Here is a 26,350-nt window from a genome sequence, read left to right as displayed (position 1 = left end):
TTTTGCTCAGTGATGACCATTCCACTCTCCATTAGCCCACCACTTAAATCACCACTTAATCGCTGAAGTAATATAAGTTTAATTAGTAATCCTGGGTGCGGCGAAAAATTTAGCCTTTTGTTTTTCTGTCAATATATGTTTAGTGAAATTATTGGCTTGAAACAGTCAGCAATAGGTGCCTTTACACACACGCTCTTTCGCGCGTGAAACAAAGGAAAGAGCGGCGAAACAAGGGAAAGAGGGCGTGCTTTTTGCACACGTTTTCTTCGCGGGCTTGATAGATGAGCGCGGCGCGCGCTCTTTCCTTTGTTGTTTTACGCGGGAAAGAACGTGTGTGTAAAGGTACCTAATAGCTGAGTATCGGCTAGCGTGACATTATTATAAAGTTATAGGCATATATTGATTATATTTTCAGATCGCGAATGTAAAAGGCAACACTTGGCCGTGGATCTACTTCGTGACGCTCGTCATCTTCGGTAACTTCTTCGTCATGAACCTGATTCTTGGTGTGTTGTCTGGGTAAGTGTTTTATTGTTTCTTTTTGAAAAAAAAGTAACATACAAATAAAATGGTGCTGAAGATATTTTATTTTAAAATCAAAGCAGTGATGGTCTAAAATTGCACCTCTTTCGCAAGTGGTCGAAGGTTCGAACCGGCAACACATCAATGACTTTTCTAAATATCATGTGTATTAGAGATTATTATCTTATCTGGGAAAACAATAAAATGATCTCTTCCTAACAGCTCTTCAAAAAGCTCTTATTAATAAGTTAAACTTAAACATTTCAGAGAGTTTTCCAAAGAAAGAGAAAAGGCGAAGAATCGAGGTGACTTCCAGAAGTCGAGAGAACGTCAGCAGTTTGAAGAAGATCTGAAGGGATATCTGAATTGGATCACTGTTGCCGAGGAGCTGGATCTAGAGAATGACCAGGGTCAGAAGGAAGATGACCAGGATTCACAAAGTAAGTAACTTTTCTAAAGTTGACTATGAGACTGTGTTTGGAGAACAATTGTCTCCAGTTGACTGCTTTGTGGTTTGGTCGGTAGCCCCTAGCTCAGGCAAAAAGGCTCGCCCTTTATTAGATAGGACTAAAATTGTTAGTTGTCGTGGTTGTACTTCATACACCTCTCGCTGTAATTTTATACGTTATTCCTTCGTGTTTCCGTGAGCTGTTTAAAACTGTAAGATTTTCTACCAAAAAGAAAATAGATACTTTGGAAGTCTCACAAACTATATTCTATTTTGTTTTGTTGCTGTGTCTAAATTTATGTATAGAAACATTCTAGTTATAAATATACAAGATTTTAATTTTTATCTATTCATGTTTTCAGGTAAAAAAGACAGAAAAAGTAACGAAGGGTCCCAAAGTAATATAAATGTAAATACGGAACAAGCGCAGACGTCTACTTGTAAAATGTACTGCAGAAGATTTGATAAGGTAAAATGTATTATAATATTTACCTATAAAAGTATGTATGTAGACAATGCCCCATTTTAAATCATACTATGTAAATATTATGTTAATATTATTTTAATTACTGCTATTCATAAACAAACAATATAATTTGCATGCCGTGGCAGCTTTTAATTGTGGCAACACTAAGTTTAAGTTTTTACGTATGTATTGATTCCTGGCGTATGCTTCGTTGATTTTCCTAAATAAATAAATAATACTTTGAAGTTACACTTAGAGTAGTATTTTCTCTATCCTCATTGATAAAAATGCTGTTAAAATATAAAGATAAATGAATAGTTTCCACGGTACTTGCTAGAGCATGTGATTGAGTTTTCTAACGATTTTGTATACGTTTCAGGTGAATCGTCGTATGCGGAGAGCTTGCAGGAAGGCAGTGAAATCACAATCGTTCTACTGGTCTATTATCGTGCTTGTATTCTTGAACACATTGGTATTAGCTACTGAGCATCACGGGTAAATTATGTTTTGCTTGGATTCTATATTTTATGTTACTAAAAGTGAAGTAAGTTAAGTTGGCGTCAAGTGCGCGTTAGATTTGCGCACGTTTCATTGCGTTATGTGTTGACTGGGAGCCCCCTTAATTACTAATTTAATTCTGATATTTTATATTTGTTGTTTAAGCAGCAAGTAACAGGAATACCTGTGAAAATTTAATAAGTCTTACTTTCATGAGATATCATAATGCTTAACACAGATTTTCATGGAATGCTACGTCCCCAAGCCGCAATGCCCAGTGTGGTAGATACAAGACCCCTCCCTCATTCCGGAAGGAGACCCTTGCCCAGCAGTGGAACGGCATCGGAAAATTTATAATAATTTTTGTTTTCAGACAACCAGAATGGCTGGATGATTTCCAGAACCACGCTAACTATTTTTTCGTGGTGCTGTTTACTATGGAGATGTTGGTCAAGATGTACGCTTTAGGTTTTCAAGTAAGTTTTAAATTCCTTGTCGTAAGTTTCTTTATTACTCCTATTTGATATGAATTAGATCACAGACACTACAAACTAAGTGCTGCACAGATCGCTTTGAGATTTCAATTAAACTAGCTGCCGTACCCTAATATCGGCCAGGCGGACATTAATTAATACTTTCAGACTAAATTACTATCACTACATAGTATAAAGCAAGGTCGCATCCCACGTCTTTCCCTATGCCTGTATGTATGTTTAGATCTTTAAAACTACGCAATGGAATTTGATACGGTTTTTTTAATAGATATAATAGATGGTGATTCAAGAGGAAGATTTATGTGTAAAAGTTGTAAATGTTTCTTTGTAAAATAACTGTCTAACCCAGTCCAAGCCGAGCGCTAGTTAACATTAAATGTTGTTTTTGTTTCCAGGGTTATTTCGTGTCATTGTTCAACCGTTTCGACTGCTTCGTCATGTTTTGTTCGATCGTGGAGCTGGGACTCACCATCACGAAGACTATACCACAGCTTGGTATCTCTGTGTTGCGTTGTGTTCGACTGCTGAGAGTGTTTAAAGTTACCAAGTAAGTGTAGTTGTACATCCTTTAAGTATACTTGTGTTATAATGTCAAGCTACTTTTGTGGTAAAGAGAAAGTGGTACTGTATGTTTGTTGAATAATTGAAGTAAAATCTAAAAATCTAACCTTAATGAATATGACTATGACAAAATGAATAAATGAATAAGGTAGAAAATTTTTCGGTAACAAAGAAGTATCCATACTAATATTTTACAGCTAAACCGTTGACCCTATTTTCATGAAATATTGTACGTAATAGCTAAAGATCTAGACAACCATTATAACAGAGACAATCATTTTTATTAAAATCCGCCCTGTTCGGAACAGCAGACATAAATTAGCAGTAAATAAGCTAGCAAGCGGTTCATGCTGAAAAAATTATCTGGTCAAACTGTGCCAACAATATTTATTTCAATGTAAAATCTTTATTCCAGATACTGGCGCTCCCTCTCCAACTTGGTAGCATCACTGCTCAACTCCATCCAGTCCATCTTCTCCCTTCTTCTGCTGCTGTTCCTGTTCATCATGATCTTCGCGCTGCTCGGCATGCAGGTGTTCGGTGGACGGTTCGACTACGACCCTGAGGCTGAGAAGGAGAGGCACAACTTTGATTCTTTCTGGCAAGCTGTGCTCACCATGTTTCAGGTATAGATTATAGTTTTTGGAGTTATTCTTAATGGGAAGGAAATATATTATAATGTTATATGGGTGACAGAGCATTTAGGAAAGTAATGAAATATTGAATGGCAAATGCGTGATAATAAAACTCCCAAATTGATTGTTCAGGATTGGATTGCTACACACACCTACATTATTTGTCTGTAAAGTATTTTTATTAAATTTTCTCTACAAAAACACTACACTACTTCTCTACAAAACTTTTACATTCTCACACAAATTCTAAAACAAAAGTTTTATTTGATTCCGTTTTAATTATTTCTGTATGTCCCCAAATCATTGTTGTCTAGTTTACTCACAGGCTTATTGCTCCTTTTTTGTAGTATATAATACTTATACTATTATATACTTAACATTGTACTTACTTGTCTGTTCTAGATCTTGACGGGTGAAGATTGGAACGTGGTTATGTACCACGGTATCAACGCGTACGGAGGACAAGGCTCTCCTGGCATGTTCGCCTCTATATATTTCATCGTCATCTTTATATGTGGTAACTGTATCCTTTGACAAACAAGTGAGGTCTGTGACCACATTTAATATGAGTATGTATTAAACATAGGTACATTTTTGACTTCTCATCTAGGTTAAGCGAAACAAGTTTTAACAGCCGCAATATATAAAGAAGCGAAATGTTTCAGGCCATAAGTAAAATTATCAATTCTAAAGACTCTTAAAGTAATTTGTGTAGCACATACTGAAAATTATTTGTAGATACTGGTGATATCATATCGTTTGTATAAAAATATATTTTTCCTTGACTAGCATACAAACAGATATCTTGCTAAACGTGTTCTTGGCTATCGCTGTCGACAACTTGGGTGATGCTGAAGAAATGGACGAAATTCAGAAAGAAAAAGACGTAAGAAAATCTTTTCTTACTTTATATTGGTTCTAACGCTTTCAAACTGCATACTTAGTTTAAAAGCGAATCAAACAAATTGATCAAATAATAAACCAACTTAAAAGAGTATTTACTGGATAAGGCTCGACGGTACATTTTTGATAACCGACTTTTGACTTAAACTTGCGAGAAAACTAATTCATCGGCGACAACCCATTCATAATGCAATTGAAAAAGAAGATCTTGACATAATCTACTTGTAGAGTTTTGGATTCAGTTATCATTCTGATAATAAAATATGGTATGTTGTAACAGGAGGCTGAAAATAACGCAGAGGCTGGTAACCCACAAATTGATGATGAAAGACCTGAAACTGATGATGAATATGTAAATGAAGAAGAAGGTTACTCTAGCGAAGGGTAAGTGATTGCAAATAGGGATGGTGAATGAAATAATGAGCTATTACTAACACTATTAAAGTGTTAAGTACCAAATCCATTTTAATGAGAGCAGACATTTATTATTTAGATTAAACATTTTGGCTCGTATGTGTATTCATTTCGTTATTTTGATAACAGCCGGCCTTACAAGAAATATAAAAGGGTACCGAGGTAAGTTCTATAAATATAGATTTTCTTCTTTTTAGGGACAACGAGTTTACAGTTATTAAACGAAGTAATTCTTATAGCATATTAATTTTCTGCGTTGACATTAAACTTTATTTGAAGAAATAAGATAAAAGGCCAATTCTTTTTGTTAACGTTGGGTTTAATCCAAAGAAGATTTTATCTTTGCAGAAAGACTGATACATTAATTTCAATTGTTTTGTGTTTATAGATCAGACCATGAGTACGAGGAGACAGGATCAGAAGAAGATGTGGAGGAACAGGAACAAGAAGTAAGAGATAACGCTGATGAAGCACTAGTGGGTAATGAAGTTAAACAAAATGGTGAGTGTTTTTCCTGGCTGATTTTTTAATTCTTTTTTATTAGGTTCAGCATTGCAAGGAATACGTTTCCAATACACGCGGGCTTGCTGTTTTTCTACGTCTTTATACAGGTGCATTCAGCTTGCATGCAAAAGTAAATCCCTGTTATTAGGTCGACTTAGACTTAATATGGTATCATGCAAAAGAAAAATAAATGTAATATAATATGTACCTGATTGAAAAATAATGAAATCAGTTTTATCCTTTAGTTAGTTTTAAAATCAACATTCATTTTTGATGGTTTAACAACTAACTGAAGGAATATAGTTACTAAAAATGTATTTTAAATTGATATTAACAGATTGTGTTGCTTATACTTAGGAGACATAAAGAAAGAAGAATCACCGAAGCGTCAGGTGGAGAAGATGACGGCGCGACCTCGACGTTTGTCTGAGGTGGAAGTGAAGAACGAAGACAAACCAATTCCAGAAGGAAGCAGTTTCTTTATCTTCTCTAATACTAATTGGTACGTCTGTCTGTTTGGTTGTATTATAATTAAAAAGGAGGTATATTTAACTTCAGACATGTTCTGTATTCGGCTGATACGCAGGCTGAAAAATATGAACAGAAGTTTTTACACTACAATAAAGGTTGCATTTTTTCGTAAAATTTTGGTGATTTAAACAATGAGTCGTCTTGAAAAGATACCGTGAAAAGCAAAGAGGCAGTTAAGCGATGATTGAGATGAATTATTTTCTATAATAAAATCAAGAAATGTCCTATCCATTTCATGGAATCTTATAGTATACTTTTTCGCCTTTTTCTCAGTTTCCGAGTGGCTTGTTACAATATCCAGAAGAACTCTTGGTTCAAGAACTTGATTCTGGTCTGTATTCTGGCCTCGTCTCTCATGTTGGCCATGGAGGATCCAGTCGGTACTGTGGACAGCGAAGGTCAGACTGAGGTAAGCTATACTATTACTTAGCTAGACTAGCTAACCGACGTGGCTCCCGTCGCGTAGAAGTTAAGTCACAGGTTCGTTCGCACGGTCGAAATAAGAAAGGCTGTTTTTTTTTAAATAGGCCCCATATTTTGACCCCGGGTCTTCTATGTTTATGGCCAAGCGATCAACGATATTGGCGTCAAAGCTGTATTTTGCACTAATAATAATATTATTAAATGAGTTTGAGTTCAATGATTTTTTTATTGAACTTTGATATACTAATGCTGTAAAAAGCGACGTCCCGTTTGTACTTCAAAATGATATATATTATGGTTTTACATTTCCAGATTCTCCGTAAAATCGACTACTTCTTCACGACAGTGTTCACCATAGAGCTGGTGCTGAAGCTGATCACGTACGGGTTCATCTTCCATAAGGACGCCTTCTGCAGATCTGCCTTTAACTTGCTTGATCTACTCGTCGTTATTGTATCGCTTATTTCTTTAGATGGGTAAGTGAATTTGATTCTAATTCTGGATGTGTTAGGGTTGCTTTTTGATTGACGCGTGGCTTAGTTTATGAGGGATAGATTGAAGCTTTTGTTTTAAATAAAGATTTAATAATATTTTGTAATTTGTAAAGAATCATGATAGTTTGGAATCGTATTGTTTACCGCGATTTCTTCGCCTTGCGGAAGATACCTCCAAGAGGCATACGTCCAGTACCGTATCCGTACGTCCTTCAATGAAATTATGAATTAATATGAAAATTAATACATTGATTCATCGTAGACGTGTAAGTTAGATATTTATGTCGCATTTTGCTAACTGTTTATATATAATGTTATGCTTTTCTCTAACACAGGTCTGGTACAATCAATTTCATTAAGATTTTGAGAGTGTTCCGTGTGCTAAGGCCTTTGAGGGCTATCAACAGAGCCAAAGGATTAAAGGTTAGTAAATTTAAACTTATCACTCAAGTTAAATTCCTCCCAGTAATGTTTATATCCAAGAAATAAAATATAAAGAGTATTTTTATTAATTCTAGCACGTAGTTCAGTGCGTCATCGTCGCTATTAAAACGATTGGCAACATTTTGTTGGTGACAAACCTTCTGCAATTCATGTTTGCCGTCATGGGGGTGCAAATGTTCAAGGTAGGGGACAAATAAACAAAGAAAATTTGGATATATTTTTTTTACTTTACGACCGACACCTTTGGGTCAATTTATTTACAATTCACATACGTTTGTGGGAGTAAGTATTTTTAAGCACTCAAAAACACCTTCCCGCACTATTTTTATTTTTCTAAAATCATCTGATTTCGTTTCTGTGTGAGGCTTGTTTACGTGCATATCCCGACATAGTCTACTAACCCTTTCCTCCGCTTTGCCCGTGGGTCCAAAAAATTCTTGTATCCTAACTAGGAGCTTGCATGCTTCATGTTTTTTTTTTTAAATTAGCCCAAAGGTGTTGTGTGATGTTTTTTTTTATGTTTGTTTTTTCCGAATTTGTGATTTTTTGGACTCAAAATTATGTGCTTCGGTGTGTTTCTGTTGCACAGTATGCCCTACCTTGACATTTCACTCGAAAACTAGGAGTGAGGTACTTGGTCTATTACTGTGTTTAAGTTTTTTATTGTTGAAATATCAGAGTATCACACAGTCAGAACGGGACACTGGCGTGTCTGTATAAAGTGATTTTTTTGTTTCTGTAAAACCAAGGACTAACGCGATGTAAGTAGGCGATTTTTCCCTTGTGACATGTTTTGTAACAGTTTTTTGTTTTTTTTCTTTGCATTTTTTTACACTGTGGTTGACATACACCTACACAAACGCACATTGGGACAAAACGGGCGATAAAAAAACAAATAAACATACACTGCAATTTGGGTAACGTTATGTTCGGCGCTTGAACGAATTTGTTTGCATTGTTGTGCTTCAGTATGTGGTGAAATGTGTGTTCGCTTCGATCAAGTCTATCGGAAATATATTTATTATAAATCATATGTTGCAATTTATGTTCGCTGTCGTCGGTATACAGTTGTTTAAGGTAATTTTAACACGACTAGTCGTTAAGTGTTGTGAAAATATCAACTATTTTTTCACCGACTGGTCCACAATGCCAAAATAAAATAGAACCCTTATGTTTTCACATTACCACTCAAACGTCCATGAATGTATTGCATTACAACTCTAGCCGTACGCTCAAGGAATTAATTAATATGAAAGGTGGAAAAATAGAATTGTCATTTTTGAATCAGCAAATAATTACATTACTTTTAATTATCGTTAAAATATTAACCACGTATTATCGTCAAAGTCAATTTCATGTCTCAATATCGTATCTATACATAATTTTCGACTTAATCTCATATTTTATAACTGTCGTAGCGTAGATCTTTATAAAATCTTAGCTTAAATGTTGTCCCTATGTAGTATATAGTTTAATCCGACAGCTGTTTAATACATTATGTACTAATCAATGTTTTATGTGCTTAGCTTCAGCAGCTTTTAGAAATCGAGGTCAGGTGATTGAAAACATTACTATAATTATTTTTAATTTACAAAAATATTTTTTCCACAAAAAGTTTTCGTTGGACCACTATGTCGATTTGACTAAAAAAGTTTTATATTTCTATTCTTTATAGCTGAGTTCATACTTAAGTTGAAAACACACTTGTCTTACGTGGTCGAGTCTGTCTTTTTAAAGTTTCATAAACAACATTTTGTAAAAAAAAACTTGATATTTTGTGACGCAATTATTTCATTTATCGTCTGTTTTAAATAAGAAATGACTGACGTTTGCGCTCAGCTTAAAAAAATATGCAAAAATATTTTTCGACTTACTACACTTACTACTTATATAGGTACTTATTGTCGTTTATATCAAACTTATTGTCGTTTAAATCAATTCGTGATGAAATGTTTTAATGTCCAAATTTTTTGAAATATTATGTTTTATGTATGTTCGTATGTGTTCTAATATGTATATGATTTCAGGGTAAATTCTATAAATGTACAGATATAACCAAAGTGACGGAAGACCAGTGTCAGTGAGTATTATACGTTTTTGTTTCATCAACAACATTTTTAATGCTTTATGGATAAATCAAATTCTTACGAATATCAATAAATTCGCAATAACTATAGAATGATGACAATAAAAGGTAAGTATACAAACGACTTTTTAGCAGGAAAAGTAGACAATTTGTATAATTTTGAAGTAAGGTTTACTAAAACTGTTTAAGGTGTACACAAATCAATCGATACCATTGATCGATGGTTGAGTGGATTAGTCGACATCGATCGATAGTTTCTACCACACCAATCCATCAAGCGATGGTTGATTGGATTAGTCGAATGGATCGATCGATAGTTCCTACTGATCGATCAACCATGACCGACGTCGATCGATGATCGATCGATTGATGTGGTAACACCCTGAAAGGTTTTAGTAAAAGGAGGTAACACAGGATTCCACGAATTGGACGACTCTCAATACTTATAAATTTAACCTATTAATGTCCCACTGCTGGGCAAGGGTCTCCTCCCGTAATGAGAGAGGGGTTAGGCCTTGAGTCCACCACGCTGGCCAAGTGCGGGTTGGGGACTTTGCATGTCTTCAATTAATGTATTAAACAAATTTTAGGCATGCAAGGTTTCCTCACGATGTTTTCCTTCACCGTTGGAGCATGTGATAATTATTTCTAATACACACTTAACTTCGAAAAGTCATTGGTGTGTTGCCTCGGGTTCGAACCTGCGACCACTTGCGTGGGAGGTGTCAACTTATACCACTCGGCTCAATACTTGCGTATGAAAAAATCCGAGCCTACTCGTGTGAATGAGGCTTTTAATACTGCATTTATAACATTTCAGCGGCACATATCTTATCTACAAGAACGACAAGCCGAAGGAGATGGAGCGAGAGTGGAGACGTAACAAGTTTAACTTTGATGATGTGCTCAGCGGGATGCTGACACTCTTCACTGTGTCTACCTTTGAGGGGTGGCCAGGGTAAGACATTTGCAGTTGCTATTTATTTGATATTTTGTTGTTTGGAGGAAGCACCTCAAAATACAAGAATTATCTTTACGAGTCTTTAAAACAGAAAGGGAATAATTAAGAATATAAGGGTGTAATTATTGATGGAAAACTTTTGCGCAATTTTCTTTTCCAGACGGTTTTTAATTGTTTATTATTAACACAAAATAAACATTGTTTTCGCTGGAACCACTTAGAACTTTATGATATTCTTCTTGTAACTTTGACAATCCTATAATATGATCAAATATTTTGAGGTGTGCTGAATCTACCGCAAAGATAATTTGATTTACTTACATTCTAGATAAATATTGTAATGTTTCAGATTGTTGTCAACATCAATGGATTCGAACGAAGAAGCTCACGGTCCTGTGGAAAATTCCAGACCTTTAGTCGCTTTCTTCTATATCAGTTACATTATTGTTATTGCGTTCTTCATGGTAAGTTATTGTTTACTACAAATATAACACCAGTGATATTATCGAATGCTTCTGCTATGTTTGTCTTTGTATCACAGTCGGTCATACAAATCCATAAGTCATGTATCGTTAGAATTAAGAACAATTTCTAATTAGTATTTTGATCATAAAAATTACGAAAAGTATATGCTCAGTATGTCCCAAATTTTAAGGTTAGATGATGAAATGGGCTCTATTCCTCACGATTATGGGTAACTTAAATCAAAGCTCTGTGATTCAGATGTAATTTTGCCTTCTGTTGTAATATGCTAAAATTGTGTTATACTGTAATCAAAATTCAATACTAATAGTAATACAATTTCGCAGGTGAACATCTTCGTAGGTTTCGTCATAGTAACATTCCAGAAGGAGGGAGAACAAGAGTTCAAAGACTGTGAACTGGACAAGAATCAAAGGAACTGTATTGAGTTCGCACTCAAAGCTAAACCTGTACGAAGGTAAGTTTATCACAACGCCATCTATTGACGTATAGCAATATTAAGGATAACACTATCTATTGGTGCCCTGCATGACTAGCAAGCTTTGCGATTACGGTGTTGAACCGCACATTTACCTGAACGAAGTTATCTCGAGAAATTAATGTAATTTTAGTAATGAATTATGTTTACCTAAAGCGGCAAACCGTAGGCACTATATTACTTTCTCATCATACTTATAACCCATTATACATATAGACAGCAAAACTCGGCTAGGGGTCTGCGCAGAACTGATGACTTTTTAGTATGCTTTCCGGGGCATGTATCACCTTGGTTTTTTTATCTTTTCTTAGATTTACACACCAGACATCAACTTGTACAGCACTACCACAGCGCCGCAGAATCAGTAACCAATAACATTTCTGTGATAAAACTTTTTCACTATTTCAGATACATCCCAAAACACCGTATTCAGTACAAAACATGGTGGTTCGTGACGTCACAGCGGTTTGAGTACTTTATATTCTTCTTTATCGTTCTCAACACTGTGGCGCTCATGATGAAGTTCCACGAAGCTCCTGCTGAATATAAAAAGGTAGGTAGAAGTGATAGCCGAGTGATATAAGTTGATACCTCCCACGCAAGTGGTCGCAGATTCCAACCAGAGGCAACACACCAATGACTTTTCGAAGTTATGTGTGTATTAGAAATAATTATCACATGCTCCAACGGTGAAGGCAAAACATCGTGAGGAAACCTTGCATGCCCAAAATTTGTTTAATACATTTATTGAGGGCATGCAAAGTCCCCATCCCGCACTTGGCTATCGTGGTGGACTCAAGGCCTAACTTCTCCCACATTACGGGAGAAGACCCTAGCCCAGCAGTGTTAAATTTATTTAATTTATAGGTAGAAAATAATCTCTAAAATCTTTCACCTTTATACATTACTATAAGTAGATAATAGTAATTCAAAGTATGACTAAAAAAGCAATATGATTGAGCTTGGGTAAATATAGACATGCCAAGTTTTATAAAATTCGGTTCAGAAATGAAAGCGTAATAAATTGAGAGACTGAGTTTCATGATTAAATGGTTAATTTTAAAAAAGATGAATCTTATTAGTAGTAAGTAATGTTTAATTAAATATTCCATTCTTATTTTCAGTATTTGGATTTCATCAACATGATTCTTACAACGGTATTCATGTTGGAGTTCGTTTTTAAGTTAGCTGCGTTCAGGTTTAAGGTATGTATTAATTTTATTACTTTAAACTAGATCACTGATCAAAAACATTTTGTTGGCAGTTTTATTTAAATTCATAATTTGACACCTACTTCAAAATTTAAAGTCAAAGCAATTTAGTGTCAATATATTTGACGAATGACACATAAATTAAATGATACTCTATAACATGTAAATATTTTTGCAGAATTACTTCGGAGATGCGTGGAACACGACAGATTTCATCTTAGTAGTGGGTAGTATAATAGATATTGTTGTCACGCAAGTAAACGAGAATAAACCTATATCGGTAAGCAAAAGTTATATTTATTATTACATTTTCGATATCTCGCATGCAATCTTCCATAAGTTATTTTTTTCTGTTACTTTTCAGTATGGCGCGGAAGCTACTAACGAAAGTAAAGAGGTAAGGGAATAATATTGTATTTATTTTGCTATGGACTTAAGAATAGATTAGTTGAACAGTGTTTTATTTTTCTTGTAGTTGAGAGAGACAATTATTTATATTGTTTCTACAAAATTATCTAAGGTGACAAAATTAGAAGGATTTTTATCAGAGCCTGCGATTTTTTCTTAACATAGTCTTTTTTTACATTATCCAGTTGTTATGTACTTTTTTACTGATCTTATTGTTGGGCAAAAGTCTCCCTTTCATCCTGACAATGCCTATCTAACCCCTTATTTTTAATATGAATAAAATTTTATTTTTCATTTCAGGGTACACTACTAAAATATATTACGTTTTTCCGTCTGTTCCGAGCCATGCGTCTCATAAAGCTACTATCTCGAGGAGAACGAATCAGGACGCTACTATGGACCTTTATCAAGTCCTTCCAAGCACTGCCATATGTAGCGTTACTGATTGTGCTACTGTTCTTCATTTATGCTGTCGTTGGGATGCAGGTATAAATTTAATAGGATATTATGCGTTCCGTTTGACGTCCGAAGTCCCTTATGAGAGAGTACATCGATTCTTTCGCCTCGCCTGGTCGCTAGATGTCGCTACTTCCGCTTCCTAAATGCGCCAACAGCGCCACCTACTACTTCCGGTCCGCTAAGCTACCTAACAACTACAAGCCGCCATCTTCGTCATTGTTGCGTCGTTTTTCGAACCGAGCACACGGTCGCTTCAAAAAATCTATTAGTTTATTGGATTAATTTTGTCGCAAATTTTATATAATTTTAATTGGCTTTCGAGATTTAAGTAGAAAGTTAATTTTAAATATAATTAGTTTGTCTTCCGTTACCATAACCTCTTCGGTGAGAAAATGAGTGAAAAAGAGGTTACCGCGCCAAATTCAAATGATAGTGATAGTTCTTCGGATTGTTCGTCGGAAGAAGAGCCACCAAGGAAACGCCAAAGGCGTTGCAGTTCACGGGACCTGGAGGAAAGGTTTGACATATTGTCACAACAATTAGTGAGCCATGTGAATAATATTTTAACGGCCGCATTCGCAACATCTACAGAGACCCCGCCGTTGAATATATCTAAAAGCAACAGCGTGCCACACACTTCGGTATCGATGGAACCAATACCCAATGATCCGTTTTTAAATCCACCCAAATTAGATGCGGGTAGTATTGTCAACTTGGGCGTTTCTGTCAAAGAACCGGCGGTACCAAAGGCAATACGTGCACGTGTCGAAAAAATTAAGGTTATGCAAAGATTCGACTCACCCGATTGGAACGCGGTTCGATATACAGACGCTCAGAAAAAGTATGCGGCTTTTCCGGCCTTTACCGAATTAAGAGTTAATGAAGAGCTGCGACGTTTTGAAGACAATTTTGCGCCCTTACGTTGGTTCCAAATGGAACGTAGTTTCGCGGCATTATCCAATGCATTTTTGGCTCAAAATGAAGCTGTAAACTCGGCATTACAGAACCTAGTCGATTGGTCGGCATCTAAAGACGTTCAGCTGAATGCAACTACCATTTACGAAAAATTAAACCAACTGTTTGGAAATGAGTCCGAATATAAGGCAGTATCCCACGATATACTACAGGTGATATGCGGGAAACGAGCCGAAGTGTTAGAATTGCGCCGTAGGGATATCGTAAAAAAATTAAAAGATAAATATATGAGAGAGGATCTGAGTCAAATTCCGCCGTCTTGCGAGTACATGTTTGACCCCGGTCAGTTGTCAACATATTTACAAAAAATTGGTGGAGTAGATAAATTACAAAAACAGACCCCATCTTCTTCCCGCACCCGGGCAAAATCTCCAGAGCCCTCGACCTCCTCTGCTAACGTAAAGTCGTTTCGCGGTCAGTCGAATTACAATAATAAACCCAAACGGGCCGAAAACAAAGATTCCGAACGATTCATGCATAATAACTCGTCAGCCAAGAAGAGGGGGGGAGGGAGAAATTATAAAGCAGGGGGTAGAAAATCAGGATATAAAAATAAATGACTCGACAGGGTTTTCAGGCGGCTGTCTGAGACGTTTTCAAAGCAATTGGGCTCTTTTCAATCCGCCAAAATCAATATGGAAATTAATAACCGGTCTCAGAATACCATTCAACAAGACACCGCCGTTAGTTCTCCCTACCTTAGATGTTTTAACAAAGTATCAAACTCCAACATCACAGTTAATGTCAACAGAAATTCAAAATTTAATTCAGTTAAAAGTCTTAGAACCGGCCCTTCTGACACCGTCTTTTATCTCACCTCTATTCATAATTCCGAAATCCAACGGGAAAAGTCGAACAATTTTCAATCTCAAGGCATTAAATCAGTATATGAAACCAAGGCATTTCCGTCTGTTCCACCATCACCAAGTGCCAAATTTTCTACAACACGGAGATTGGATGGTGAAATTGGACTTAAGTCAAGCTTATTACCATCTACCTGTAAAGGAAGCACACAGAAGGTTTCTCCGGATCAGTTATCAAGGTCAACTGTTACAAATGACGTGTCTACCGTTCGGCCTTGCAGCAGCGCCTCGGATTTTCGCGTCGGTAACGAACTGGACCGCAGAAATACTTCGCAAAAAAGGACTGAGGTTAGTGGTATATTTGGACGATTATCTGATAATACATCAGGACAGAACTACGCTTGCAGCACAGATAGAAATTGCAATACAGTTTTTGACCAGTCTGGGTTGGTGGATCAATGTGGAGAAATCGGTAACAACGCCAACCAGGGTAATCGATTTTCTGGGAATTACATGGGACACCAAATTCAACACGAAGTTCCTACCCTCAGAGAAAATACAACGAATTCGGCAGATGTTACGAGTACGACTCGAAGCCGGCAGCTGGAACCTAAAACAGGCGCAACGCCTACTAGGTCACCTCAACTTTGCAACCTTCATCACCCACCGGGGAAGGTTGCATTGCCGCTTATTGCAGCGACACAGCAACAAACTCAGAAAGTATCCACGATCGCAGATTCAGTTCCCAGAAGAGGTACATACAGAACTAAAATGGTGGATGGAGAATATCAGTCAGAAGTCAGCGATTCATCCCCAAAGAATGCCGACGAACCACGTCATCACCGACGCGTCGGACATTCAATGGGGAGCTCTGGTGAACAACGACATGGTAAAAGGCCTCTGGGAACAACATCAGGTAAGATGGCATTGCAATCTGAAGGAGATGTATGCTGTGATAGCCGATATATCAACCAAAGCAATGGAGCTCCAGAATTCTACAGTAATCCTTCAGAGCGACAACAAAACAGTCGTGTCCTATATCAAAAACGAAGGAGGAACACGATCACGTCAATTAGTAGATCTGACCCATCAGCTGCTGGAATTAGTAGATCACCTCAACATTGTGCTTCGGCCTCACCACCTACCAGGCCTGTGCAACATCGAAGCAGATCACCTCTCACGAAATCGCGCAGCTGCCGAGTGGCACCTCACAAGAGAAGAGACATCGAGACTGTTCAGCATGTGGGGCACGCCAGACCTAGACCTCTTTGCGTCACAGACAGCACATGTCGTAGAAAACTATGTTTCGCTAGACTTGTCAGACTCGAACGCCTACTTTCACGACGCGTTCAGCAGATCCTGGCATTACCGACTTGCATGGCTGTTCCCGCCGCCCAGCCTAATACCCAGGGTGCTCGATCACCTCAACTCAGCCTCAGGTCAGTACATTCTAGTAGCACCCAAGTGGACGAAGCCTTTTTGGAGGCCAGACCTGAAAAATCGTGCTCTGAAGCGTCCTGTAAAACTCAGAAATCTGGAGAAGACTCTGGTGGACACAGCGACAATGCTACCGCCGGCACAAGTCTGCAAGTTACACCTGGAAGCTTGGCTCATTTCGGGTGGGATACCTTGACGGATAATTGGACGCTGCAAGAGAAACAGTTATTGTCATCATGCTGGAGACAGTCTACAATAAAAACTTATGCCCCCATTTGGAGTAGATGGGTGAGATTTTGTCAAGAAAATAGCATTAATTTTCGTTTACCGGAACCAGTAAACGTAGCTAGGTATCTAGGTTATCTATTTTTGACGGACGGTCTCTCTTACAGAACGATACTGGTTCATAAATCAGTTATTGCATCCGTTTGCGAAACAATATCTGATATTAAAATTACTGCAAACCCAATAGTAAAACACATACTGAAAGCTATTTCCATGGCAAGACCGGCGCCTTCTCAATTACCGATTTGGGATGCTAGGGTTTTGATAAGGTTCTTAAAGAGTTACAATATTAATTTAAATAGTTTATATCAAGTATCTAGACACACAGCTGCTATTTTACTATTGTGTTCTGGTCGTAGAGTGCACGATTTAACTCTTTTACATACTGATAGTCAACATTTTGTAGATAACACTGATTCGATTACGTTTTCGGGTCCAAAACTGACTCATCTTCATACCAACAATCTAGCTGGACATTCTTGGCCGCACCGGATAAAAGAGTCGATGCATTATATTGGTTACGTACTTTAGTAAATATGACACAAGGGACCCGGGAAAATATTACTAATTTATTCTTAGCAACTAGACGTCCTACAAGGCCAGCTACTGCAGCTATGATTGGTGGTTGGATAAAGAGGCTTCTAGCTGATGCTGGTATTCAGGCGTCAGCTGGAAGCTGTAGATCAGCAGTCTCATCTTTAAATTGGGTAGAAAATTACCATATTAATGATATCTTAGCTAAGGCTAATTGGCAGCATGAATGTACTTTTAAAAAGTTTTATCTGAAACAGATCAATACTTCAAATAGGGATATTAGATCAGAAAAATCTCTATCGCAATATTTTCAACCTGATTCATAATACTTATAAGGAAATATTTTGATTTATACCTAGCATCTTAATCAATGTGCATTTAAATTTACAATATAATATGTTCAATCACATTGTTGCGTTTTAATTTAATATTGTTACCAACATACAAGCCACCAGGAGATAACAAACACTCTCTCATAAGGGACTTCGGACGTCAAACGGAACGCATAATATAAAAATTTTACCTTCAAATAAAATTTGTATTATGCTTCCAATGACGTCCGAAGTCCCAGTAATGTCTTCCTGGTATTAAACCATTATGAGCCGTACAATGACGAAGATGGCGGCTTGTAGTTGTTAGGTAGCTTAGCGGACCGGAAGTAGTAGGTGGCGCTGTTGGCGCATTTAGGAAGCGGAAGTAGCGACATCTAGCGACCAGGCGAGGCGAAAGAATCGATGTACTCTCTCATAAGGGACTTCGGACGTCATTGGAAGCATAATACAAATTTTATTTGAAGGTAAAATTTTTATATATTTATATAGTAACTTTAAATAATATTTCATTATCATGTTGTCCAACTTGTTGGCGAACATGTTGGCAATCTTGTTGGAGAACATGTTGTCCAACTTTTTGGTATGCAAGTCACCCCATTTGATTGTCAAGTATGCTAGGTAAAAAGCTTAGGTATCTATATTTAAAAATCAATTGTTCATCGGATTTGTTATCCAACTTTTCTTTAGTTTGATTATAAAACCAATTATGTCTGTTAGTTGTATAATATTTAAACTACTACTCATCGTTTTTACTTACAGTTATTCGGTAAAGTATTCCCGGACGGTGATGTTATAACCAGTAACAACAACTTCAAGACCTTCGGCGGAGCTCTCATGGTGCTGTTCAGATCTGCTACGGGTAAGTATTCTCAATATAATAAATATTACATGAAAATGTCAATGCCATGTCTTTTTTCTTAGCAAAATTGAATATAGCAGTTAATGAGAAGCTGCCAACGATACAGTTATTAGTAATACCGCTATTTCTAAACCTTATCATAATAAAATCAGTCCAGTTGAGATTGATTTAGACAAAAAAGCTTGTGTCTTGAATCTCGCACTGGTAACTTCTGAGTTCTATCGCCTCTTAATTCCACTCTCTCAAAAGACATCAACAACCAACAAATACGCTCTTTCAATAAAATGGTAATTCTGTGTACAGGTGAAGCTTGGCAAGAGATCATGATGGCTCTATCACCGAATGTGGACGAGCGTCCCAACGAGCCACTGCACTGCATCAAGCCGAACAGGCCTGACGCCTTCCCGGAGCCCGAGGAAGGGAACTGCGGTTCCTGGGCTGCTTTCCCTTACTTCATCTCGTTCTCGCTGCTTTGTACTTTTTTGGTAAGTTCCTTCTTCTTCCTTGAAGCTTCTTACTCAATTATCTCCTTCAGTTAATGTTTGTGGTAAAAATAAGATGACTCATTGTTTAATGCGCCTAAAGTCTCTTGAAATTGTCTTTAACTCAGTAAAACCGTTAGTCAAGATGCAATATTATTAAAATCTTTTTTGAATTTTGGTACGTTTAGATGAAAAGCGTTCGGATATTTGGATCGAAGTAACATTAGTTTGGCCTTTTAATTCTGCTGTTTAGTATTACGTACTATTTACTATACCACTGTTTACTTTTCAAGGTTCCTTTCAGATTTGTTCTTGACTTTGACTTTATTTATATTTCAAGATCATCAACTTGTTCGTCGCCGTCATCATGGACAACTTCGACTATTTGACCAGGGATTGGTCTATTTTGGGACCTCATCATCTTGACGAGTTTGTTAGGTACTAGATTTTGCACTTGTAACACTTTAGCACTGCCTTTATAGACTGGTTTCTTGCTATACTTCAACAAGCGCATTGTATTCAAAAGATTTACAATTTATATTCTGGATTTGTCCTCAAGGCCCAACCCCTCCCTCATTACGGGAGGAGACCCGGCTTGCCCAGCAGTGGGACATTAATGGGTTAAATTTATTATAAATTTATATTGGATCAAATTTATAGGTTATGGAGTGAATACGATCCTGATGCTAAAGGAAGGATCAAACATTTGGACGTCGTGACATTATTGAGAAAAATTAGTCCACCGCTAGGTAAGTATAATCAAATAGTTTCGTACCTATTTCTTATTGAGTCCAAGGACAATTGGACATTAAACTGTTTGAGTGTCACCATAGTTATAATCAGCAGAAGATAGATTTAGCTCTTGTTTTGAAAGTCTACTGATATCAATTATATTCGGTTTTAGATTGGTGTTATAATTCTTATGTTTTCCAGGTTTCGGTAAACTATGTCCACATCGCACGGCTTGTAAGCGTCTCGTTTCCATGAACATGCCTCTCAACTCCGATGGTACTGTCAACTTTAACGCCACGTTGTTCGCTGTCGTGAGGACGCAGTTGCAGATTAAGACAACAGGTTTGTATAGTTATGTAAAGTATATGAATCGTAGCTGCGTGCTTGTAGCACATATTATAATGTAAGTCCAATAAGGGTGGAGGTAAGTCTAAGGAAAGCAATCTAATAACAATTCTACAAACCTACGTAAAATTACGCCTTCTATCCATAAATGCACTATATAATAGAAAAGTTTATAGCCTATAGAAATAAAATCGGGTCCAGACATACAGATCTTGTAATATCGTAACTGTTTAACATACAAGATCATGCAGGTCTATGAAATCGTAATTGTTTCTCACATTAAAAATACTGTCTACAGACAATTTAACCATGCTTCGTAAATCTAGGTGTAATCGACGACTGCAACACGGAACTCCGGGCGATCATCAAAAAGGTTTGGAAGCGCACATCTCCAAAACTGCTGGATCAAGTGGTACCCCCTCCAGGTGACCCCAACGAGATCACCGTTGGAAAGTTCTATGCCACGTTCCTTATCCAAGACTACTTTAGAAGGTTAGTAGAATCATTTTCTTATTGCTAGTAATAGGAATAATTCTCTGATACCCTTGATTCATTGAAGAAATGATTAAATCGTCTAGGTAAACAGTTAAGTCTTTAAATTGTATAAAATATTTAGTTTAAAGTCTTTGCATTTTAATAATACGATTTTTAAATTGATAGTTATTAAATTTTGCCCTTTGTTTGAACAGTTTTGTATATAAAAAGGTATACAATATTGTATTTAAATGTATAAGTATTTGATGGTAGCTGCTTAGTAAATCAAATATGTGTAAAATTGTAATTTGTATGAGTTTCGAGTTGTACTACTTTTAAAGACGTGATTTGTTCTTGAAATGGAACGGAACGGTATTTAATGCATTTTCTCTGATAATAATAACTGAAAAACTAAATATAGCATTTCATGACATCCAAATTACTCTGGTGAATATCTAAGTGCCAAATACGCACAAATGTACTGCAAAATACCAACTTCTTTTTGAGAGTTATCAAAAAAACATCGAAAAAACTTTGCTTTTGGTCGAAGAGGTAAGACTTTCATCAAGCCTTGTAAATCTGTTGTATTTATAAACGATAGTTGGTTCACGAAATTGAGTACCTATTCTATTTCAACAACAAATCATTTAGTGTTAATTTACTTGAAACTTACTTCATCCACAACACCTATATGTTCATAAAACATGTTTTATTTCCAAATCACAATCATTAACATAGTTATTTCTATTTTTATAGGAACCATGCGTAAGTCCATTCACGAGTACTAAGCAACATTGGAAGATTTTATTTTACGCTGTATTTACGCTTATGCCCTTGGTTTTGTTCCAAGAGCGATGCTTGACAGATTTTCCCTTGAATTTTTTGATTGTGAATGATTCTCCTTTTGTTATTTGGGATTTTTGAGGGATTTACAATCATTTTTACTACATTTTTTATCTTTTTCTTTCAATAAAAGTCCCCAACCCGCACTTAGCCAGCGTGGTGGGCTCAAGGCCTAACCCCTCTCCCTAGTTTGGGAAGAGACCCTTGCCCTGCAGTGGGACAACAAAAAAAACAATATGATTATATTATACATCTTTTTTACTCATAAGTAATTGGCAAAGATTCCATTGTTCTCAATTTTGTAGTTTCACAAATCTGTTATTGTTTTTTGACTTTCCTTGAGTGAAATTTCGTGGCTATTATCACCATTTTAGTCCACATGAGAGTTGGTTTAAATGATTGTAAGATTCCTATCAATTTGTTTTTATTTCAGCTTCCCCGCTAGGTTTTATATCCGAGCAGAGCCCATTGCATTATCCAATAAGTTTTTGTTTACAGCATGACCATTTTGCGACATTTTTTGATAAAATTCCAAAGCATGTTTCCTCTGTTTGTGTTACAGTCACTTGCTTAGATTGCACAGTTCTTTAGGATATTGCACATTGACGGGTTAATAACCTTTGTGTTTAGTAACTTTATTATGTTTAAGACCGAGATTATTTAGACCACCTGTCTTTAGAATAATTTTAGGATCAGGGAAGGTTTAATTTTATATTCTGGGTTTTTGCATTAGTAACAAAGTAGTCAATGATTACTTGCAAAATCACGTAACACCATAGTCTTTTTACCGTGAGTACGATCGATGAGAAAGTTTTTTGTCCAGAACATTTTGACTAAATGAAAATGAGGCTAAAGTCTTTAAATGAGACTAATTAAATAGTAGGAAGGATTGTATAACTGTAGCACCCAAGTGTGAACCGGGTGACAAAGCCTTTATACAGAAGGCTATCTTGGTTCATTACTAAGCAAAGATAAAGGTCTGTTTTTACCTATACCCATGGAAAACAAAAAGCCGTGGTTCTATTTATGTATGTAGAAGGGTCTCTATAATAAAGTTACTAATAATCCAGGTCTTTTACCCCCTAATCTGCAATTCCTACCCCTTCCCCTGCGTGTCTAGAGTTGATTGAAACCCCTTTGTGTTATGTCCAATGTCGATTGTTACTGCATGAAGATTTTAACATAAACTTTAGGCAAATGGTTGTACAATACAGAGAAGACATGTTATGGATATTGTTTGAGTTTTAACTGTTTATTTTGGGAATTTGAGTTGAGTACACGATTTAAAGCGATCACGAATTGATTTGAGGTTTTTAAGTTGTTTAATTGTGGTTGAAAGAGCTTGGTTGATGACGTAACTGTTAAATTTTAACTTTGCTATAATATTATGTTAATTTAAAGGTAATCAAAAATACATAACCTGAAACAAGGTATTAGGATCTATCAGCATTTTTAGCGATTGAATTACTCGTTAAACATTCATCACAATAAAAATATTAGAGATAGTTTTTTTAAACCATTGCTATGATGCATAATGTCTAGCTACTGGGCAAGAGTCTCCTCCCAATTTGAGAGAGGATTTAGACCGTGAGTCTATCATGCTGGCAAAGTGCAGGTTGGGTACTTTGCATGCCCTCAAAAAATAGAAATAATATAATAGTTTATTATTTGACACAGTTAACTAAAAGATTTTAAAGTTAAAGACTTATCTCTGGAAAAAGTCAACAGTGTCGACAATTCAGTTGAGTAAAATGCCACCAAAATAATCAAACCAAGTTCTTTTTCGAGTATTTAAAAATTATCAAATCTATCGAAATTCAATGGATAATTCGTGATCGCACAGTTTTGATAGATTTAGCTTTTTGTGATTCCATGAAGTGATGTGATATCTTAGATATAGATTTGTATATATTTACACGACACGTACAAACATACTTATTGACAGATTCTTACAGGGTTAGTAAACATTTTAATTCTCTAAACTTACTGATTTTTTAATTCATTACCTTGAGTTGGGTTTTAATAATAACTACGAAAATGAATAACTAAACATAGGCAGCTCATGTTTATTCCACTTATATGTAATATTAAGAGCAGAATAGAAAAAGAACTTTTATATGAATCATTAATAGAGCAAGGCCTAAGCATCTTTGGGAGATGCTTTAAGGGCCTTTGAAAGCTATAGTAAGATTTTCAAAGAAACAGGTTTTGGGTCACGGAATCGAACCTTAAAATAGAAGTTGTGTTATTAAGTTTCTTTCAAACGCCAAAGCTGTTTGGTTAGTTCAGTTACACACACTCAATCTGGGTACTCATTTCACTATCAACTATCAAACAAAGACTAACAGAAAACCTTCGATCACATAACGGGTACAGATTCAGGAAACGCAAGGAGCAAGCTGCTGCGGCGACAGAACAGACCAATCAGATGACGCTGCAGGCCGGCCTGAGGACCTTGCATGAAGCTGGACCGGAGCTCAAGAGAGCCATATCTGGGAACCTGGATGAACTGGTTGGAGAAGTCGTGGAGCCTATGCATAGGGTAAGGGATGAAGTTTTTGAAACTCTTGCCTGTTTTTGATTTTTAGCCCCGGTTTTTCCACTCCTGAATATGTGTCAGTTACTTAATGAAGTCAAATGACTTACCCCTGGTTTCTGAGGTACATTTAACGGTTTTATCTATTCAATAGCGTTTTTTTGTATGAGTTTTGACGCTAGAAGAAACTACCGTTAAATGTTACCAGGGATGAGTGAGGAGATCGTTGGGTTATAACAGATACTCTTCACTAAGTCTGGCTGTCAGATTTTCAAGCTTCTGACTACTGATATCGACTGTCAAAGATCTTCGAAAATTACAGCCGGGATACACAATTTAACGTGCCTTCCAAAACACGGAGGAACTCGATATGTATTAGATGGTCACCCGTTAACAGAACAACCTGAGCAAGCGTAGTTTAACCTCGGAGATCGATCCGCGCGGCTGTTGTTAACTAAGCCACGAGCTACTCCGTAGTAATGATCGTAGTGATTGATTAGTCGAATAACTTGGAATAGATATGTACGTAATTATTTGTGTTACAGCGTAACCACACATTGTTCGGCTCAGTGTGGACGAGCATCAAGAAGCACGGAGAGAGTTTCTACGGGCGAGACAAACGCGTCACCATGCACCCCTCTAGGAATGGCAGTATGTATCCATTACCTATTATTTTATATATACACTAGATTTTTTCCCTATTCCCGACATCGCTTGTATAGATTTGATTGGAAATAACCATAAAAAACCGAAGACGTATTGTTTTCTAGGAAATTAACTTAGATTTTATAAAATTGTCTTGTAAAATTATATCTAAATCTTAGTAATTTAGCTGTTCAGCGTGTTTCCCTTTATCAATTCTTAAGGTTCCCTACATAAAGACGCAACCCTATTAGGTAAGCTGTCTGTCCGTCTATCCGTCTGCCACCAGGCTGTATCTCATAGACCGTACTAAAGTATGTGCCGTTGGCCGGTGTTTTTCAATGTTCATTCTTGAGAGTCTTATGACATACTTATTCCGGTACATCCTGTATGTAGCCGTATGTCTATCACTACGCACAGTAACAGTCAAACTGAAATAATGCTCAACTCTATAACAGACTAAAGTTTTGCTTTCGACTTTGATTAGGTAATTACTAAGTATTGCTTTCAGATGAGAAAGAAGGTCCGTCCCTGGGCATGATGATGAGGAGGGAACTGGGCATGGATGGTAAAATACCAGAGGAAGAGCCGTAAGTATATTTAGATTCCATCTTTCACCTACCTACATAATGTGTTAAGCTAAGTTTGAACAGTAACTTGCAGCAATTATAATAGGAGTTTGATACTCAGTATCAAACTGCACTAAAGTTCCTAATAAAAGAAAAAGTTTCCAAGAAAAGAGTTTGAGGAAATTAGAATTAGTTATTTATTAATTGTCAAGTTAAATACATAAGTATGCATTATGACATTATTTCACATTATTGAAAAATGTAACAATGACCATGTGTTCGCCTAACATATTTTGAAAACCATTTTGTTTTTTCAGAAAACATGAGGACGCGAATCAAAGCGATGAAGAAATTCAAATGCAGCCTCTACTTCACGGAAAAGACTCCGAAAAGATATTCAAAGCAATCGAGTAAGTTATTTTTACGTCTATCGTAAACAACGTAAAAAAGCTTCTAATTATTTTCTTTTATATTATTCTGTGTCGTGATCAGTGTATCTATTTTCGTATAAAATCATGGCACATTAAAATTTTAAGACATTATACAGATGCTAAAAGACCAATAAAAGAACCACTCATTTAAAACAACATACTACTTACTTTCTATCTCTGTAGTTATTTTTGTACATATACTAGTAACGCCATCTAGTAAATCAAACTGTGAACTATTTGGCGTGTGAAACTTTGAAAACGTTACTTTCGAACAGTTTTACAATATAAGCCACAAGGTGGCGCTTATCAAAATAATTTGAACAATAGAAAAGTGCGACTTCATAGTCTAAATTATGCATTTGTATAATGTTTTTTATCAAAAAAATAACTGAAAATAATATTCGCAGAAAAACGTCCAACGATTTAATGCAGACTATGAGAAAGAACTGTAAGTCCGTTTTAGTGTGTTGTGATTGTGAATATCTATTTAGTACCGTATTTTATTTATTTACAACTATTTATTTATATTATTTTATTTATAGTACGTATTCTATTTATTTATGCACGTTATGTTTTATGTTAACCAATACGTTACTTTATTGTTGTTTGCTTAACAACCTTTTTAGATTAAAAGCTTTAGCACAAGAT

At 36.3% G+C, this 26,350-nt stretch overlaps 1 protein-coding gene across 3 annotated transcripts in view; it reads left to right on the top strand.

Moving 5' to 3' along the window:
* The window catches only part of LOC142984034 (muscle calcium channel subunit alpha-1-like), a 62,411-nt gene that overhangs the window by 33,664 nt on the left and 2,397 nt on the right, over positions 1-26,350 (top strand). The window contains exons 8-44 of one of the 3 annotated variants that reach the window (XM_076131341.1): positions 416-519; positions 790-962; positions 1,333-1,439; positions 1,816-1,931; positions 2,308-2,410; positions 2,824-2,975; positions 3,405-3,615; positions 4,027-4,147; positions 4,425-4,510; positions 4,808-4,911; positions 5,071-5,103; positions 5,330-5,442; positions 5,803-5,947; positions 6,250-6,385; positions 6,712-6,875; positions 7,229-7,316; positions 7,412-7,519; positions 9,365-9,417; positions 10,244-10,381; positions 10,734-10,848; positions 11,194-11,324; positions 11,754-11,898; positions 12,470-12,550; positions 12,735-12,836; positions 12,921-12,953; positions 13,265-13,450; positions 18,549-18,648; positions 18,952-19,133; positions 19,471-19,568; positions 19,791-19,879; positions 20,064-20,204; positions 20,534-20,699; positions 23,901-24,066; positions 24,606-24,711; positions 25,214-25,292; positions 25,589-25,681; positions 26,110-26,150. In XM_076131341.1, coding sequence (XP_075987456.1) covers positions 416-519; positions 790-962; positions 1,333-1,439; positions 1,816-1,931; positions 2,308-2,410; positions 2,824-2,975; positions 3,405-3,615; positions 4,027-4,147; positions 4,425-4,510; positions 4,808-4,911; positions 5,071-5,103; positions 5,330-5,442; positions 5,803-5,947; positions 6,250-6,385; positions 6,712-6,875; positions 7,229-7,316; positions 7,412-7,519; positions 9,365-9,417; positions 10,244-10,381; positions 10,734-10,848; positions 11,194-11,324; positions 11,754-11,898; positions 12,470-12,550; positions 12,735-12,836; positions 12,921-12,953; positions 13,265-13,450; positions 18,549-18,648; positions 18,952-19,133; positions 19,471-19,568; positions 19,791-19,879; positions 20,064-20,204; positions 20,534-20,699; positions 23,901-24,066; positions 24,606-24,711; positions 25,214-25,292; positions 25,589-25,681; positions 26,110-26,150 — 4,309 coding nt within the window. The remainder of the gene's footprint in view (positions 1-415; positions 520-789; positions 963-1,332; positions 1,440-1,815; positions 1,932-2,307; positions 2,411-2,823; positions 2,976-3,404; positions 3,616-4,026; positions 4,148-4,424; positions 4,511-4,807; positions 4,912-5,070; positions 5,104-5,329; positions 5,443-5,802; positions 5,948-6,249; positions 6,386-6,711; positions 6,876-7,228; positions 7,317-7,411; positions 7,520-9,364; positions 9,418-10,243; positions 10,382-10,733; positions 10,849-11,193; positions 11,325-11,753; positions 11,899-12,469; positions 12,551-12,734; positions 12,837-12,920; positions 12,954-13,264; positions 13,451-18,548; positions 18,649-18,951; positions 19,134-19,470; positions 19,569-19,790; positions 19,880-20,063; positions 20,205-20,533; positions 20,700-23,900; positions 24,067-24,605; positions 24,712-25,213; positions 25,293-25,588; positions 25,682-26,109; positions 26,151-26,350) is intronic. The other 2 variants (XR_012960130.1, XM_076131342.1) reach the window with 2 other exon arrangements.

This window comes from Anticarsia gemmatalis, chromosome 25 (genome assembly GCF_050436995.1).
Source record: "Anticarsia gemmatalis isolate Benzon Research Colony breed Stoneville strain chromosome 25, ilAntGemm2 primary, whole genome shotgun sequence".
Classification (NCBI taxonomy): domain Eukaryota; kingdom Metazoa; phylum Arthropoda; class Insecta; order Lepidoptera; family Erebidae; genus Anticarsia; species Anticarsia gemmatalis.
This window is presented reverse-complemented; position numbering and strand designations above follow the sequence as displayed.